General features: G+C 37.0%; 1 protein-coding gene across 1 annotated transcript in view; it reads right to left on the minus strand.

Annotated features, from left to right (window-relative positions):
* ZNF280C (zinc finger protein 280C) overlaps window positions 1-18,990 on the minus strand; it is a 54,978-nt gene that overhangs the window by 4,734 nt on the left and 31,254 nt on the right. Inside the window, exons 11-17 of the mRNA XM_012537002.3 lie at window positions 18,446-18,603; window positions 17,662-17,762; window positions 16,751-16,897; window positions 10,983-11,114; window positions 6,556-6,851; window positions 5,954-6,094; window positions 1,502-1,564 (exon numbers count right to left, since the gene is read on the minus strand). Of these exons, the coding sequence (XP_012392456.2) occupies window positions 1,502-1,564; window positions 5,954-6,094; window positions 6,556-6,851; window positions 10,983-11,114; window positions 16,751-16,897; window positions 17,662-17,762; window positions 18,446-18,603 (1,038 nt within the window). The remainder of the gene's footprint in view (window positions 1-1,501; window positions 1,565-5,953; window positions 6,095-6,555; window positions 6,852-10,982; window positions 11,115-16,750; window positions 16,898-17,661; window positions 17,763-18,445; window positions 18,604-18,990) is intronic.

An 18,990-nucleotide genomic window follows, 5' to 3' on the forward strand; every position in this document is an offset into this window, starting at 1 on the left:
GAATGCCTATCATGTGCCAGGCACTATTCAATGCCCAGCAAATGTCTGGCATAGCTCAGTATCTGAACTACACACATTCTAGTGAGAAGATATAGACAATAAACAAGAGGGTGAAATACACAATATACAATACATTGAACAGTAAAAAGCTGCCATGAAGTAAAAACAAAGCAAGAAAGGGAAGAGAGGGAGTGCTGGGGGTGGGGCCTGGGGAAAGGATGCTACTTTATTATTATTATTTTTTATTTTTATTTTATTTTTTGCAGTACACGGGCCTCTCACTGTTGTGGCCTCTCCCGTTGCGGAGCACAGGCTCCAGACACACAGGCTCAGTGGCCATGGCTCACAGGCCTAGCCGCTCTGCGGCATGGGGGATCCTCCCAGACTGGGGCACGAACCCGTGTCCCCTGCATCGGCAGGTGGACTCTCAACCACTGCGCCACCAGGGAAGGCCGGATGCTACTTTAAATGGGGCGGTCCAGGTAAGGCTCACTCATTGGAGGAGAGACCTAAAGGAGCTACCTAAAGGTAGCTACCATGGGAGCTAGCTACCCATACAGATATCTGGGGAAGAGGAAATGAGGCAAAAGGAATAATAAAATACAAAGGTCCTGAGACACAGCATTCCCTCTTCTACTTTTCCACTAACCCGAAGCATCAAAACAACTATTGGCTAAACTTAAGTCTATGTCTTAGCCTCCTGCTACAAAGATCTTGACACTGGTATTTCAAATAGCAATGAGAACACGAACAAAATAATTAAACAAAGGAATATAGAGTGAAAAGGAATTAGAAGAATGTGAAAAAAATGGTTCTTAGTGGATTCTGAGCTAAGTGTGTGTGGTATAACCAAAATGAATTATCAATGCCTTTAGAAATGTTCACAATTCCTCTGAACAGTAAACAAGTTGTGTACTTTTATTTCAAAAATAAAAAAGCCCCAAGGATTATGAAGGCTATATACTGATCACAACCAAAGTAGTGTTAGTCACTTTACTAGGTATCTTAAAAGTCTTAAATTTTCAAATATTGCTGGAGAGCCTTATTTTTTTAATTTTATAATGCAAATTCATGAAAGTTTCACCTTAATGCCTGACATCACTGAAACAAGTTTAGCTAGAGAATACAGGCAATCCCCTCTTTGAGGTAAGGATATAAAGTACAGAACTCTATTATGTCTAGTAGCAATCACTTCATTTTCCAAACTAGGCACTCCAGCATCAGGTTAAAAAGCTACTATAATTTTTCAGTAGAGAGAATGAAAAAAGATCGAGTAGGGCTTCCCTGGTGGCGCAGTGGTTGAGAGTCCGCCTGCCGATGCAGGGGACACGGGTTCGTGCTCTGGTCCGGGAAGATCCCACAAGCTGCGGAGCGGCTGGGCCCATGAGCCATGGCCGCCAAGCCTGCGCATCCAGAGCCTGTGCTCCGCAACGGGAGAGGCCACAACAGTGAGAGGCCCACGTACCGCAAAAAAAAAAAAAAAAAAAGATCGAGTAGTTACCTGAGAGTTCCAGAATGCTTCTTAAAAAGATAAAACCGTTTAGTTGGCTGGTTGCTATGAGAGCTGGAGAGACAAAAGACAAATGATATTTTATTATACAATAAGTCATTAATTTTATGATCAGTTTTCAAGCCTATGCTTACTTTTGAATAAAAGACCATGATTTAAATTATAAAACTCTATTAGCATCTCTGTTTAATTCAAGATTTTTATCTTACATTTCATTTTCCCTGTGTGTTTTCGAACAACATATTTCCCTGAGAATAATCTTAAATGATCATACCTCACCATTATAAAAAAAAAACCTTTAGAGTTAAAAATGCAAAGAGCATCAAGTTAAGTTTTTCAACTGTTAAGAGTTGAGAACAACTTAAAAGGTATTGGCTAATAATGTATTTTGCTATAATATAAATTGTTATGAATAATAATTATTACTTTCTAATCTTGATATACTTAGCCCAGGGGACCAATCTGAATGATCCTGGAAGTAAATGTTTCTTGGGCTAAATGACATTACTTACCATCAGTAAAATGAAACATTTAAAGAATCTTTTGCAATTACTAGGAGAGCTTTTAAAGAACGCGAATTAAAAACAGAGCTCATGAGTTAAAACAATACTTTCTCTCCGCACAGAACAGAAAACCACTAACCAAATTTTGCAGCCAATGCTAATAGCTTTTATACCCCCTTTTAAACTGATAAGGAAAGCTTTCCTGTATTAGAAAGTCAGGCAGAATTAGCTGGGATTAGTGTAGCACAGTATTACTCAAACTGTGGTCCATAGACCAGCAGCATCCGTATCACCTGGGAGCTTATTAGGACTACAAAGTCAGCTCCCACTCCAGACTTACTGAATTAATCTCTGGTGGTGGAGCCCAGAAATCATTTTTAACAAGTTTTTCAGATGATTCTTATGCAAGATAAAGTCTGAAAAGTACTAGCCCTAGCTTGCACTGACAGACCCAAACCAGACAACACATCAAGTCAATGGTTACCCTTAGACACACAGTAACTATCATCAGCATACCATGTATACATGGGAAAAGAATGGCTACCTATAATGCCAAGAAAAAATCCTCAGAATAGGTGCTATGGTGAATACAAAGAACTGCTCTCTCAAGTAGGTAAGACAGACACGTATTTAATATGAGGCAGAATAGCTGAGTAGTACAGAACTCAAAGAAACAACTGATTCCTACGAGTGGCTGTGGTGATCAGATACTTCACAGAAGGTAAAATGAAAGGGAAGGAGAAGGGCATTCCAAAGAATTAAGGAAAAGTCACTTTAGATATTGAATATGGGACAAACTATACATTGGGGAAGATTAATTAATCTGGGAGGCTTGACTTCTGTATGATTACAGAGTTGGTATGGGCTGAGAATAAAGATACTCAACCTCTGAGAAAAATGAAGCTTCTGTACGTACAGAGCTTAATCCTATGACAAAAGTCCACACGGGTCGGAGTGAGGGTATCCAATTAACGGAGAGGTACTTGAGGCAACCAGGGAAGCAAGGCACCAATGAAGTAGGGGAAACAGAAGAGAGAGCTTCAAGGCCCTTAGAAGAGTAAAAGTGGAAGATTTCAGTTCTGTATGAGGCTAACGATGAGTAAGCAATCAGTGTGTGTGATGACAATGCAGTGCAGGGTTGGGGCTAACTGGAAATTAGAAAAAGGCTATGAAGGAAGCCTGGAGCCAATTGGGAATATTTTGGGATAGAATGGGGTTAGAGGTCCTACAGGACAGTTGAGGAGCCTATGGAAAATGGGAAAGGAGAGGACAGAATGATCCATGGGTTTAAGAAACACCAAAGATAACTTCCAATTTAATCTCTTGGAAATTAGGGGCAGAATTAAAGCCCCACTGGGGCAGCCATGTGTTAGGCACAGAATAAGAGACCAGCATTCTCCCCAGCAGTATACTGAGAGAAAGGTTGGCTGTGGTCTGGTTTGGAACAACTGAGGTATGGGTGCAGAACCACTGCAGTAGTTGTGAGGCAGAGTGGTAAATTACAGAAGATGGACTTTCAGGAAGCCATGATGAATGGTGGCAGATCAAGAGAACTCCATAGGCTTCAGAAACTTAAAGTCTATTATTTCCAGGTGATGCTCCACATTTATGGAAATAATGCGTGGAGACAGACTGAGCTTAAAGGGTATTGGGGTGATAAGAGTTTGGATCCTAGACAGACAAAAATGTTTGACTTATTTGTGTCCTGTATAAATGCCAGTGAGTTAAAGGTGAAAATATCTATCAAATAGTTAGAGATGAAGAGTTGGATCTCAGGAAAACTCAGCACTGAAATTGGAGGATTTACAGTTGAAAGGTAAAAGATAAAACTCTGAGAGTGGTTGAAGTACCAAGAAAAGAAACGTAAAGAGGCAAGAAGAGCTGAAGAAAGAAAAGGTAATGAAATAGAGGAGTAGCAAACAAGAAAAAAATGGTGGTAATAGTTTAAGAGAAGTTGAGAAGAGTTTCAGAAGTGAGTGATCAAAAGTATCAAATACTCTAAAGAAGTCATGGAGGAGTAAGAATGAAAAGCAGTGAGTACACTGAGTGATTAGGACATGACTGATAACCTTCAAAGGGGCAGCTTGAACTGACAGATGGGGGTGATACTCAAATTACAAAGGGTAAAGAAACGACAAACAAGATAGTAAAGAATACTCTTTACAAATGTTGACAGTAAAAGGAAGATAAGAAAATATGCAAAGTAAAGGCAAATCTCCCTCATCCTAAAAAAAAAGAATACCTGAAAATATTTGCAGGCAGAAGGAATGTGGTAGAGAGAAAAATGAAATGAAGGTGCATAAGATTATGGAGGAAATGGAGGAGATGAGGGGCAGGATTAACTTTGAAAAAGAGGACATATCTTTTTCTGAGATTAATGTTTGGATGAAGGAAAACAAAAACGAGGTAGAAAGAGGTTAACCTTGGGAAAAATGAAAAGGATGACCTCTGAGTAATTAGTAGGCAAGGTTAACAACTGAGAGACTAGAATAAAATCTTGAAGGTACTGAAAAGGATTTAAACATGTTGTAGACAAAAACAAAGAGGTATTTTTTAAAAGACAGGACCACATTAAAGTTAAAGATCAGGAATTCAGAGCTGACTGAATCAAGCACAGTTTGGTGGTCTAGAATTGAGCATAGAAAAAGATCAAAAAGGATAAGAGAGTCAAGGATAGCAAGGTTAAGCATGATTGAAGATGTAAAGGATTCTAGAACAAAAAACAAAGCAACATTCAAAACAGATGAACTTGAGGGTGAAGTTGACTATACAATTGGATTGGTGATGCTGGACTGGAAAGAGGGGTCAAGACTGAAAGTCCTGGGGTAATGAGATTTCAAAACGAATGAATATTGTATATGATGAGGTAAAATTGGATGGTGGTAAAGAAGGGGGTACAACACCTCAGAGGTGGATGTGAAGTGCTGGCATTAAAGAAGTCAAGGCAACATGATGTCAGGCTGATCATCAAGGGGAAACAAAAAAACTGAGAGCTAAGTTCTGAAGGCATTAAAAAATGTGGGCAAATCCTTGAAAGTGGTAGTTAACTATGACCATAAAGTAACGTAGAGGTCTTGTTATGATTTGCAAGAGAACCACTTTTATTGGTTATACCTTATTTCTGACTGAAAATAAATGGAACTACCTCAATCTGAATAATCAACTTATTTATATCTGAATAATTTTTGTCTATTAAAAAAAATCTATCCCGAAGGCATAAAGTACCAATGAGGTTCAAATGAAAGTAATGAGGGCTCTGAAGTCTTTCTCTAGCAATAGAGTACATGGTAGGTGCTCAAATAATGTAAACAGAATTGATATATGAAAAGAAATTCCAACAGTAGCGTCATGACCGGAATATCCCTGTACTCTCTCATTTCACATTCATCAAATGAATGCAAAGATAGATGGCTTGAAAGACAAATGGACAGACAGACGGATGAGAGAGAGAGAGAGAGTGCGAGAGAGTGAGCATGGGAGCACCGATGATGTTCCTAGCGTCTTTGACAAAGCTGAAGTCTCTAAAAGTTGACTGCTTTGAAGTGGATAACACTCACGTGGTTCCATGTATTTATTTGATAAATATTTTGGAAAAATTTTAAATTTTATGGACCACTTTCTGAAAGACTTTGAAAAATAGTTTCCCTAACAAACCTATTCTAATTTCATTAGTCTAACTGTTCTTAAAATTTTTGTTCCACTAATTTCATGAGTTATTATGCTGGAAAACAGTATTGGGTAATATCCTAGAAGTTCCCTGTTGCTAGATCTTTTTAGATCCTTGATGTGACAAACTGGCTTTGTTTTCAAAAACCAAATATCTAAATATTAAAAACGCATGAGAAATATTTTTAAAAAATAAAACAAACAAATAAAAAAAAACCCCAAACCAAATATCTTGAATGGCAGTTCTGACTGGCAGTGTACATGTTTAACTCACCTCACCGTATGATTTATAAAGGCTTTGTTACAGTTTGTTTTGTATCTGCAAAAATTACAGTGGATATATATTGAAAAGTGGCTTGCAAAATCTTTTATTTTGGAACGACACTCAATGCACTTGTGAACTCCCCGAAGACACCTTATGGAGACAGGAAAAAATATATTGTAAAACAAAATAATATGGTAAAGCCTTATTAATGTTTTATTAATTGAAGCCAAGGTGTTTAAATTAAATCTTTAAATAGAGACTTATAATTTGAAAATCTGCTTGGAAACAACAAGCTAGAATAAGTAAAAAAGTCTAATACCAGTTAATGTTTCCTTGGAATAAAAAGGATCACGTTAACAATTCAACTATCACAAGATATAAGCATAAAATATAAGATTAGTGTAAAAGATGACAATTATACAATAAACTCAGTAATTCAAGTTCTGTTCAGCAGTTGTAGAAAGTACCTTTTTATTATCTTCTTGGCCTACATGCCAGATAAGTGATTATCATGTAAATGTGCATACCTAGTGATATGCTAAGCTATATTAAAATAACCTTTAATATTTAATATTAAATTAGGATTGTATATCAGGAATAAAAGATATTACCTTAAGTTCTTCAAAACTATGCCGATTTTATTCTTCTTGTTGCACTCTTTCTTTTGCTTGTGATAGGTTTTTGCTTTATATTCAAATACATCTCCACCTTGACTACTTGCAGTGGACGTAGTTGCATAAGACTTTCTTGTCTTATATTTACTTTCATAAGGTTTTGTAGGATCTTCAGCAGTTTCACTTGTAGACTTTGAAGGTGAGACCTGAAGAGAAGAAGTGCTTGGAGTATCCTTGGAAGATGTAGTTGATAGACTTGAACGAACAGGTCCAACTGAAGCTCGAATAGTAACCTATAAAAATGAAGGCAATATATATTTTTAGAAAATTAAGCATCACATTAATATTAAAAAGATCAAACATTATGCAGGCCATAATTGGTTTTTGACAAGGATGCCAAAACAATTCAGTGAGGGAAACAATAGTATTATCAACAAATGGTGCTGGGACAACTGGATATCTACATGCAAAAGAATGAATTTGGACCCCTACCTCATACTAAATACAAAAATTAACTCAAAATGTATCAAAGACCAGACTGTAAGAGCTCAAACTATAAAACTCTTAGAAGAAAACATAGGAGTAAATCTTCATGACCTTGGGTTAGGCAATGATTTCTTAAATATGATACTGAAAGCACAAGCAACCAAAGAAGAATAGATAAATGGACTTGGTAAAAATTAAAACTTTTGTGCTTTGAAGGACACTATTAAGAAAGATAAAAGATAACCACAGAATGAGAGAAAATATTTGCAAATCATATCTCTAATAAGGGACTTGTATACAGAATATATAAAGAACTCTTACAACTCAATAAAAAGACAAATAACCCAATTAACAAATGGGCAAATGATCTGAATAGACATTTCTTCAAAGAAGATATACACATGAAATAAGCACATGAAAAGATGCTCAACATCATTAGTCATTAAGGAAATGTAAATCAAAACTCCAGTAATGTATCACCTCAGACCAACTAAATGACTATAATGGAAAAGACAGGTAGCAGCACGTGTTGACAGGATGTGGAGAAACTGCAGCCCTCATATATTGCTGGTGGGAATGTACAGTGGTGCAGTAGCTTTGGAAAACAGTTTGGCAGTTCTTCAAAATGTTAAACATAAGAGTTATTATATAATCCTAGGTGTTCCACTCCTAGCAATTCCACTCAAGAGAAATGTACACACAAAAACTTGTACATGGGCTTCCCTGGTGGTGCAGTGGTTAAGAATCTGCCTGCCAATGCAGGGGACATGGGTTCAAGCCCCGGTCCGGGAAGATCCCACATGGCACGGAGCAACTAAGCCCGTGCATCACAACTACTGAGCCTGCACTCTAGAGCCCGCGAGCCACAACTACTGAAGCCCGCATGCCTAGAGCCTGTGCTCCACAACAAGAGAAGCCACCGCAATGAGAAGCCCGCGCACCGCAACGAAGAGTAGCACCCATTCACCACAACTGAAAGCCCGCGCACAGCAACAAATACCCAACAGAGCCAAAAATAAATAAATAAAAATAAATAAAAATTAAAAAAAAAAAAAAAACTTGTACATGAATTTTCATGAGAGCATTATTCATTACAGCCAAAAAGTGGAAACAACCCAAATGCTCATCAACTTATGAGTGAATAAATAAAATATGGTATATCCATACAATGGAATAATATTCAGCCATAAAAAAGAATAAAGTACTGATACCCAAGTACTAATACAGCCTTAAAAAGGAACAAAGTACTGATACAAGCTACAATATGGATGAACCTCAGAAACATTATGCTAAGTGAAAGAAACCAGTCATAAAAGACCACATATTGTATGATTCCATTTGTATGAAATGTCCAGAAGAGGAAAACCCACAGGGATGGAAAACAGATTAAAGTTTGCCTGTTGCTGGTGGAGGGGAAATTGGGAGTGACTACTAATGGTTATGGGGTCTCTTTAGGGGGTGATAAAATGTTCTAAAATAGATTGTAGTGATGTTTTCACAACTCTGTGAATATGCTAAAAATGCTAAAAACCCCTGAATTGTATACTTTAAATGGGTGAATCGTATGGTATATGAATTACATGTCAATAAAGCTGTTACCAAAAAAAAATCACTGCAATACAAAAAGTTAAACATCAGGGTATAAACTACAATCAGGTAAGTCTCGCATTTATTCTAAATGGTCATACCAATTAAATGAAATTTACCCTCAGTATTTATTTACTGTTGTAATACTAGTTTTGTATTGATAGCATTTATATGTTAACACAGATAGTAATGGGTCAGAAGAGCACATTCCATGGCTATTTTATGCTCTGATATAACTAAATAGCTTTGGTAAATATAGAGGTCAAAATTTAAATCTCAAATCCTGAAATAACTCTTTGGTAACTATAAGACAGATCTCCAGAATCACTGTTAACACCTGAAACTTATATAATATTGTACATCAACTATACCTCAATTAAAAACAATAATGCACCCCCCCAAAAAAACCAGATCTCCAGTAAATGTGACCTCTCTCTGGGGGTTCTTTGGGCAAAGGTTACTGCGGAGGTTACATCAATTCATCATACAGCATGGAGAATTTAATAATATTCAGAATTTTCTTAGAGCGAACTAATATAAAATTTCTAATTTAATATTCAGAAAAAGAAATGTTTGATTATACCCATTGGTTGATAATGAAAAACAGTCACCTATATATTTGGTATCATACAAAAAGCACTGAACTAGGAGTCAAAAGACCTGAGGTTAAATTTCAGTACTACCTCTTCCTAGCCATGTGACCTTGAGTAAGTAACTTATCCTCTCTAAGCCTCATCTGTAATATGGGAATACCTGCCTTCTCTACCTCACTGGTTTGCTACAGGGATTAAATAACAGAATGTATGAAAAAGCACATGGAAAGCTTAATTCTGAAGTGCTAACAAGACATTTAGTCTCATTTATTAATAATATCATAATTATAGTATATAATTATTACATTATTAATAAGGGAAGATACGAGAGAGGATTGCACTGCTTATGTTAGTATTCTGCGTGTCTTGTTCCAGCATGGAATGAATGGACTACAGGGAAGGATACTGGATAGCTTCTCTCCCTCTAGAGCTTCAGAGCATTGCTTTACATTATTTTAATGAACTCAAATAGCAGACATACTCACATCAAAGTTTAGTACTCAAATATAAGTACTAAATGTTTGGGAATTATTTCACTTTGGATTGTGCATCCCTCTACTGGAGCAAATAGTCAAAAGCTGACTTTACATAGAAGAAGTCAAAGAAAACAGATGTACATAAGGCAGAGGGAAAATGAAATTTGTCGTCAGATGTGTGTTTGCTCACTTAACAGTGCAATGCTAATTAAGAGAATTTGCTTCTCTAAGAGTTGACTCAGTAATACCAACTTCAACAAACTACGGCATTCAAGGCATTATGACAGATGTTGGAGACACAAAGATAAACATGATTCCTCACCAGCTGAAGCAGACATGTACGCTGCCAACTGGAAAAGCTCAAAAACAGACTATAGAATATTTTTTTAAAGTATTTTTTAAAATTAATTAATTAATTAATTATTTTGCTGCGTTGGGTCTTTGCTGCTGTGCAGGCTTTCTCTAGTTGCGGCGAGCGGGGGCTACTCTTCGTTGCGGTGAGTGGGCTTCTCATTGCGGTGGCTTCTCTTGTTGTGGAGCACAGGCTCTTAGGTGTGTGGGCTTCAGTAATTGTGGCTCACGGGCTCTAGAGCGTGGGGTCAGTAGCTGTGGCGCATAGGCTTAGCTGCTCCGCGCATGTGGGATCTTCCCGGACCAGGGCTTGAACCCGTGTCCCCTGCATTGGCAGGCAGATTCTTAACCACTGCGTCACCAGGGAAGTCCCCAGACTATAGAATATTGGAACAACACAATAACTCAGTCTACAGTTAATATAGTTGCACTCACTGCAAAGGAATATGCTCCAATATAGCACATTTCAATCAACTCAAAAAACAATGGATAGGGCTTCTGCCTGCCAATGCAGGGGACACGGGTTCGAGCCCTGGTCCGGGAAGATCCCACATGCTGCGGAGCAACTGGGCCCGTGAGCCACAGCTACTGAGCCTGAGCGTCTGGAGCCTGTGCTCCGCAACAGGAGAGGCTCCGACAGTGAGAGGCCCGCGCACCGCGATGAAGAGTGGCCCCTGCTCACTGCAACTAGAGAAAGCCCTCACACAGAAATGAAGACCCAACACAGCCAAATAAATAAATAAATTAATTAATTTAAAAAAAACAATGGATAAAAAATTTTCTTTCCAAGCATAAGAATGATAAAACCTAAAATTAAAATTTTAATGACAACCAGAAGTCAATTTTTAATATTATATTGAATAGATTAAAACAGGCAGGGGTTTATTTCTATTATCATACAATGTTAAAACACAACATATTTAAAACTCACTTTTGTACCAGGAGGCAATCCTTCTAGCTCTTTAGGCTTTATAAATGTCCGATGCTGGGTCCTGTGATCCAGTTTCTCTTTGTAGGTCAAAAATTGTAGTCTGCATTTTGTACAACGATGAACTCCTTTCTTCTGTTTACAATAAATATTAGAAATAATATTAGAAAATAATTTCTGCCACCACAAATCCCGAGGCCTGAAATTGCTCTTAATAGCTAAAGAATTTTAAAACCAGAATTTTACCACATCCTATCATAAATAATTCCAAAATATTTCATTTTTTACAAGTACTTCTTGCATTAGTATTTGAGTTTCAAAAGTATTTGTTATCATACAGGCAATCAATATGATAATTATATCAATTAGATTACAATGGGACAAGTCCTATACTATTTGTAGTGTGAGTTTACTTAATTATTAATTTGAAGTATAAACTATTCAAACATATGATATCATGAAAATGAGCTATATTACACTTTTATTCTTGGAAAGATCAAATAATTTTTGTTATTTCCATTTGTTTCACAAGTTGGTAACATAAATTGAACTTTCTAAAACCAAACAAATTTAACCAGACACTCCCAAGAAAGTTATGTTATAGAAATGGTTGTATATGTCAGTGTTTGTCCAACAGAACTTTAAACAGTGATGATAATGTGCTATACTGCACTGTCTGATATGGTATCCACTGCCACATGTGGTTACTGAGTGCTTGAAATGTGGCAAGTGCAACAGAGAAATCGATTTTAAAATTTCATTTAATTTTAATTTTAAATTAATTTAAATTTGAATAGACGCATGTGGCTAGTGACTGATATTGGACGGCATGGTTACAGAAGCATAAATCAGAACAACTGATCTGAATTTACTATTTGAGAACCCCTTGACTATGTTCCTTCTGAAACCTGGTCATATTATTACTTTACCAATAGGAAACAGGACCGAAGAGAGATGTAAGGCACTTGGCTCATAGCTAGTTAGTGTTCTTTCTACTACATACTAGCAACTGCAGTTTTTTTGTATATGCTGTCATCAATTAAAATATGTATTGTACATTCATCGGTAAATTTGGAACAACGTATAAATATAAAAATGTTTTCTCTAAAGCTGTATCTCCACAGGTTCATCACTATTTGCATTTAAAACACAAATAAACATTTAGGAAAAATCAAATGAGGTAACATACATTAAAGTACCTAGCCATTACTGGTGCACAGCAGGCATTTGATAAATAAAAATTCCTTACAAAGTTCAAAGCAATAGGTAAATATAATGTACTTGTATTACTATTTTAGTTTCATCTTAAGAAGTATGGTTAATTGGATCATATCATAGGTACAGCCAACATAAACAGATTCACCTATATGTACTCAAGAGAGGGGAAAGAGTGGGGAAAAAAAACTCAGTCAAGAAGCTGATAGCAAGGTAACATGACAGAAAGTTCCCCAGATATAGGTCCCAGAAATCTTTTCTCTACCTGTACCTATATCTCATCCAGTTTCATGACTTTAAATAGTATTCATCCAACTGCCTACTCAACATCATTACTTGATATCTAACATGCACTTCAAATCAACATGGACAAAATTAAACTCTAGATTTTCCCCCATCCACCCTTAAAAAAAATCTGTTCCTTCCATAGTCTTCCCAATATCTCAATATATGGGAACATCATTCTTGCAGCTGCTCAGGATGAAGGAATTTGGTCACTCTTAACTCTTTCTCTCACACCCCACTGATAAAACCTTTCAAGCTCTACCTTCAAAAGCATAATCTTTCCACTTGTCATCACCTCCGACCACTGCCACCAGATGAGTCCAAGTCACTCACCCGCACTCTCTCACAATAGCCTCCTACCTTCTTGTTTCCACTCTTTCCTCCCAACAGTCTATTCTCTCCATAGCAGCCAGAATAATCTCCACATGCCTAAACACTCCAATGGCTTCCCATAACCCTCCAAAATCCTGACTCTGGCTTACAAGGCCATATACTATCTTCCCCGCATTCTGTTGCTACAACCTCATCTCCTACTACTCTTTCTCCCACTTGTTTACCATGCTCCAGCCACACTGGCCTCCTTGTTGCTTCTTGAACATCTAGATATATGTTCACCTCACTGCCTACTTACTGTTCCCTCTGCCTGGAACATTCACTCCCAGATAGCCACATGGCTTAATCCCTTATTTCCTCTGGAGAGACTTCTTTGACCACCCCACATAAAAAAACAGAAACTACTCTTTCACCTCCTAAGCCCTGGCATTCCCTATCCTCATGTATTTCCTCCCTATGGTACTTATTACCAGCTGGCATACAGATACATTCAGACATAATACATATTCTCATTCTCTCTCCCACCTGCCACTATAATGCAAATTCCAGAGAGCACAAACTTTGTTTTGCTCACTTCTGTAAAACAGTCCCTGGCATATATTAAACAGTAAATAAGTATCTGTTTAATAACCAGTAAGGCAGGCAGCAAGAGACTGACAGAGAGTGCACATGAGAAGCAAGCACAATTAAACTAGTTCAAAATGTCTGCCATTCCATTCAATGAGCATTTGCCCAGAGCCCTGAGATGGGGACATTAACCTACTATTCCCTTAGATGGACTCAAGTCTTTCATATCTCTCTTATGCATGTATACCTGTGATGTGCTGAGAATAATACAGTACGTTTTTAAAATAACATGATGTTCAACCAAAAAAATGGTGACCTATTCCAAGGATAGAGACAAAAATTGTGTTGAACTTTTTGACAAGGATACTATATCTTTTGGGCGATTTGAAGGTTTTCAAGGCTAATTCTGACTCTCTGTAATATCTGCCTTTAGACCTAATGTCAGTGAAGAATGACTCTGAGGTAAAAGCTTGGGCCCTAGGTCAATTCGGCAAGGTAACTTACTTTCTATAAAGCTGTTTCCTTATCTATGAAATGGAAATGATCGCATACCTGCTTTGTAGAGTGGTTGTAAGGATCAGACAAGATAATGCAAGTAAAAGCACTAGTGGCTGTCGTACAGCAAGTGATTAGTATATGTTAACTGCTTGTTATTACTATAAAGATCTAATGAGGCTATTTAACACATCTGAAATCCTTCATCCTTTCTTAAAAGTTGTACAAACTGTCCTGTTAGCTCTGAAATCACTCAATACATAATAATCTATTCTTTTAAGGAAAAGGTTACAACCAAAGTCTTTAAAAAGAATAAAATGAGCCACAGACTCAACAATTCTTATGGTCTAAAATTGCCCTAATATCATCTCAATTACAAGCTTATAATCTTGCTCAGCTATGGTTTTTGAGTCTTTTGTGAACAATTATATTCAAACTGAGAGTCTTCCTCTATTGATTGCTGACTGCCTACCTCTTAGGTACTCCAAACTTACAAAAAAATTGGGCACCCATGGTGTGTCAGCAGTCCCAAGACTACTCTCCGGTTTGATGATTCAATAGAAGGACTTATAGGGCTTAAAAGCTGTTATACTCACAGCTCTGATTTATTACAGTGACAGGATACAGAACAGGATTAATAAAGGAAAAAAGTGCATTGGGTGAAGTCTGGAGGATACTGGCACCAGTTTCCAAGTGCCCTCTCCCAGTGGAGTTGCATAGGACATGCTCATCAATCCCCCAGCAACTAACTGCAGCAACAGGTATGAAGTTTTTTGGTTTTGTTTTGTGTTGTTTTATTTGGTTTTCCAGGGAAGCTCTCTTTGAGTCTTAGAGCCCAGGTTTTTCATGGGGTTCAGTCACCAAACCTTCAGACTCCAGAAGAAAAGCAGGCATTCACCATAAACATATTTTTGCACAAGACCTAGAAAAGCTGGTACCACATGGCTCAAGGTTCCAGGCGTGTAAAACACTCATCAATTAATAACAAAGGCTCAGTTTCCAGAGTTAGCCAAGGGCTAGTTATGCAAGTAGACTCTTCTGAAAACGTGCATATTTGAGCAACTCAGACCTGCTGGGTTAACGCTTTCCTATATATGTGGCAAGTTAAGACATACAACTCACGGTATGAAGAGTGACTACAGATCAGGTTAAACCATTTAGGAGACACAGTCCACATAGCAAGCCCATCCATCTCTTTCTTACCTTTCTAAGCATCTATTACTCCCTCCACATCTACACCTCACTCTGGAGCTTAGTAAAGCACAAGAGAAAGAATTACGTTAAAAGCTTCATAATAAAATAGAGCTACTGCTTTATATCTCATTCTTTCTTTCAAAATCAAAGGTCAAAGGATGAAATACAGAGTACCAAGATCAGTGTTTCAAAAACTCTATTCCTAAAGAAATGTTAGTATGTGTTGTGCAAATAAAGGATTCAATGGTCAAATAAGTTTTGGGAACAACATATACAATATCACTTGCTTGGAGATTTATGATCTTTAAAGCATTTTTTAGCATGTTAAAAGCTCTGAAAAATCCTATCAAAAAATAAACAAAAAACTATTCATTTTGTAAGTGCAGCCATTTACTGAATTTCTTTTTCCAGGAACAATTTTAGAGTAGAACATCTATTTGACATCTGATGGAACATGGGGGAAACTCTAGAATAGAAAGATTTTGCCAGAGTTTAACAGTGAGGTGACATACCAGGATAAAAAAATAAGCATGTTGCCATAACACAGGTGATCTTGAATGCATCTGGATATTCTATATTTATGATTTTTTCCAATTAACAACTATAAGTTGATTTCATGGTTATCTAATGACTGGAACTGAAAGCAATGTTAGCACAAGTGCTGAATAAAATGGCCATGATAACGCATTCAATAATAAGGAAATGTAATGAGCTGATCAGTGAGGAGGCAAAACCTCATTACATAATCAGATTCAGTAAATTCATTGACTTCTGATTTTGGCAAATGTATGACTGCTCTTTCAAGCACTCAAGAATAGGCTCACTGTTATCAAGTTTTCAGCCCAAATAAAGGATGGTCTAATTGTGTCAGGAAAAGAACCAGCAAGCATAAAATGAAAATTCAAGGGAAAGGTGCAAGCACTAGTACTGATATTCCAGAAATTACAAAAGCAGAACTGGTAAAAGTCATCTAAGAAACAAGTTATAACCTAAACACTGTTCTTTGGCATAGTTCACATATCTAGAAATGTGTCATTGCTGTTTACTTTGTCACTGTCTGCTACAAGAGACCATCCTGGATCACTGATGACAACCACATGTCTTCTCATAATAAAAAGTGGGCTAGGGAATTCCCTGGAGGGCCACTGGTTAGGACTCTGCGCTTCCACTACAGGGGCCTCTGGTTTGATCCCTGGTCAGGGAACTGGGATCCACAAGCCGTGGAGCGCAGGGGTGGGGGGGGGAAGGTGGACTAGAAAGTGGAGATAAAGTTTGAAGAGAAAGAGGAAAACAGAAGATTGTGAATCCTCAATCTTATCTTCCTTAGTTCAAACTTATCCTTTTCCCTGCTCTTTAAAATCATTCCCATTCTCACCACTCTTAAACCCTTGAAATGTCCAATATAAATATTCTACTCATCTTTCCTCTTCCCCTCCACACTAGGCTCCTATTTGTACCTACCTTTCAGAATTTTCACTATCCATGAGCCTCATCATCACCAGGAAGCAGACAAGGAGAAGAAGTGGAAGTTTCACAAGTATTTCAGCATAAATTATGAATTAATGGTGTCATTTGGAACAACTTTGCTTTCCTTCTAGAACAAATCTAACCAATGTTCTAAGTTTATATATATAACCTTTTCACTAAGACAAAATGAACAAATAAGAACTGCTAAACCTCACCTGATGCTTCATGTAATGATTCATGTAGGGGGTTGCCATTCTACTAACTTTGAGGCAAAATGGACATAGCAAGTTCTTAGTATTTTCATGGGATGCTCTAAAATGAGTTTCTACATCAGAAAATGTTGATGATCTAAACTGGCAAACCTAGAAATATAAAGAAGATTTAATTTAACTTGAAAATTTGTAACCGATACGCAATTATATCAAAGTAGCCACAATAAGTCATTTGTTTAGAGTAACATGATGTAGTACTAATTCAGCTCTGCTGCCTATACAACCAAGGATCCTGATACTGCAAGTAATACAGATAATCTCTGAAGCAGAAAAGTTGTCTTTCAAAGTTTAGGGATATTCCTAAACATCAGTAGATTCCCTTCTTTTCAGATCTACTACCCCCCATCCCCATCCTGACTTGAATTTTCAAAGTCTGACACCTCTTGACCGATAAAGTTTTTCCTGTTACATCAAATGAGGATCCTCTTCTTTGGATTTTAAATAGCATCCAGGCTGTAACAGAGGCAATTTATCTTTATCTTGCTATCTTACTGGGGACCACTTGAAATTCTGGAAAAATACTGGCCCCAAAGCCTTTAGTTGGGTTCCCCGTAACTAACAGTATTCCCGATTTCTCTAACACGTCTATATTCTTCCCTACAGGGTAAGAAAGTCAATATGTTTGTCTTTCTCCAGCAGGGCTTTTTGTTTGTCTAGCAGAGGGGTCAGCAAACTATGGCCCACAGGTCAAATCCAACCCACCACCCACACATACATGAGTTAAACCAAGAGTTTCAACTATTGAAGAGGGTCTTCATTTTAGTAATTCATTTTTATTTTTAAAAAAAAGAACAATACTATTTCATGGCATGTGAAAATTAAACACCTAAATACACAATAAAATGTGTGTGTACCTGGCAAACATATGGCATTTCACCGGGTTTATGAGTGTCCTTCATATGTTGTAAAAGAGTATGTTCTGTTTCAAATGATAATTCACAGATTTTACAAATAGCTGAAAGTGGAAAAAAACACATTACATCATTTTAAGGATGTATAAATCAAAGATTCAGTTTGCACATCCATAACAACAGCAGCAACAAGTAATAATAATAATAGTGGTGATGGTGGTTCCAACAATTCTAGTGTGGTTAACTTTGTAACGCTGTTCTAAGGACTTTACTTAGTATTAGCTTGTTTCATTCTCATACCATCACTGAGAGCTGTACTGTTAATTTTTATCCCCATTTTTTCAGATGAGGAACCTGAGGCACAGAAATATTAATTAAGTTGACTGACATCTCACAGCTGTATTAAGAGGCAGAGCTGGGATCTGAATCCAAGCTAACTCCAGACTCTGTGATTTTAACTATCACTGCAGTTACTTTTCTTATTAGAGTGTAAATGAAGACCATTAATTTTATATTTGCAAACCAGGGAATCTGAGTTTTGTAATTTACTTCCTACATACAATGCGTAAGTTATGCCAAGGAAGTTTCAATTTACAAGAGGGACTTCAATTTTAGTAAGTAATTTTATTGAAAAGTTTATACAAGTTAAAATATGCTTTCAACTTTGCCCCCAAATTACAAAATCAATTTCTTATTCTTATTTTTCCATCAGAATTCTTAAGGATTCCTCATAGGTTAGATAATCAAAATCATTAATGTTCAGGATTTTAATAAAATTGCGACTTACTAGAAAACTCATGGGGAGTGTGTGTGCTCTCAATGTGACACTGCAGCTGGAATGGTGTGGGATACTGACGGTAGCAGTGCTGGCAGGTGGTGTGGTTTTCCCAGCTCTCAGTGTTCTGCTTCTCAAGTTCCAAATGATGTTTCATGTGGTTCATAAACCTATAAATGATTGTGAACAGGTTCAAATATTCAAATTTATAACCAAAGACAAATCTCACAAATAAGTACCTGAACCTAAATGTTAAAAATGCAGTTGTATTACTCAAAATAACACCTCTAAAGCCATATAGTCCTCTGGAAAAGTGTGCAATTCAAATGATCACTTTCATTAAGTGCATCAGTGAACATTCTTCTTTGCATCTTTGTTTTAAAATAATCCCTTAATATAGTTAATACGAAATACTGCTAATTTGCTTCCTCACCATTATTTCAGATTAAAATTTTTTTGTAAAGAAAAACAGCAGGCTTCTTTTCCATACATGAAATACTATTTACATTTTAAAATAAAATACTTAAAGGAAACTCTACCACCAAGAGCAGCTACAG

The sequence above is a fragment of the Orcinus orca genome, chromosome X (assembly GCF_937001465.1).
Source record: "Orcinus orca chromosome X, mOrcOrc1.1, whole genome shotgun sequence".
NCBI classification, from domain to species: Eukaryota; Metazoa; Chordata; class Mammalia; order Artiodactyla; family Delphinidae; genus Orcinus; species Orcinus orca.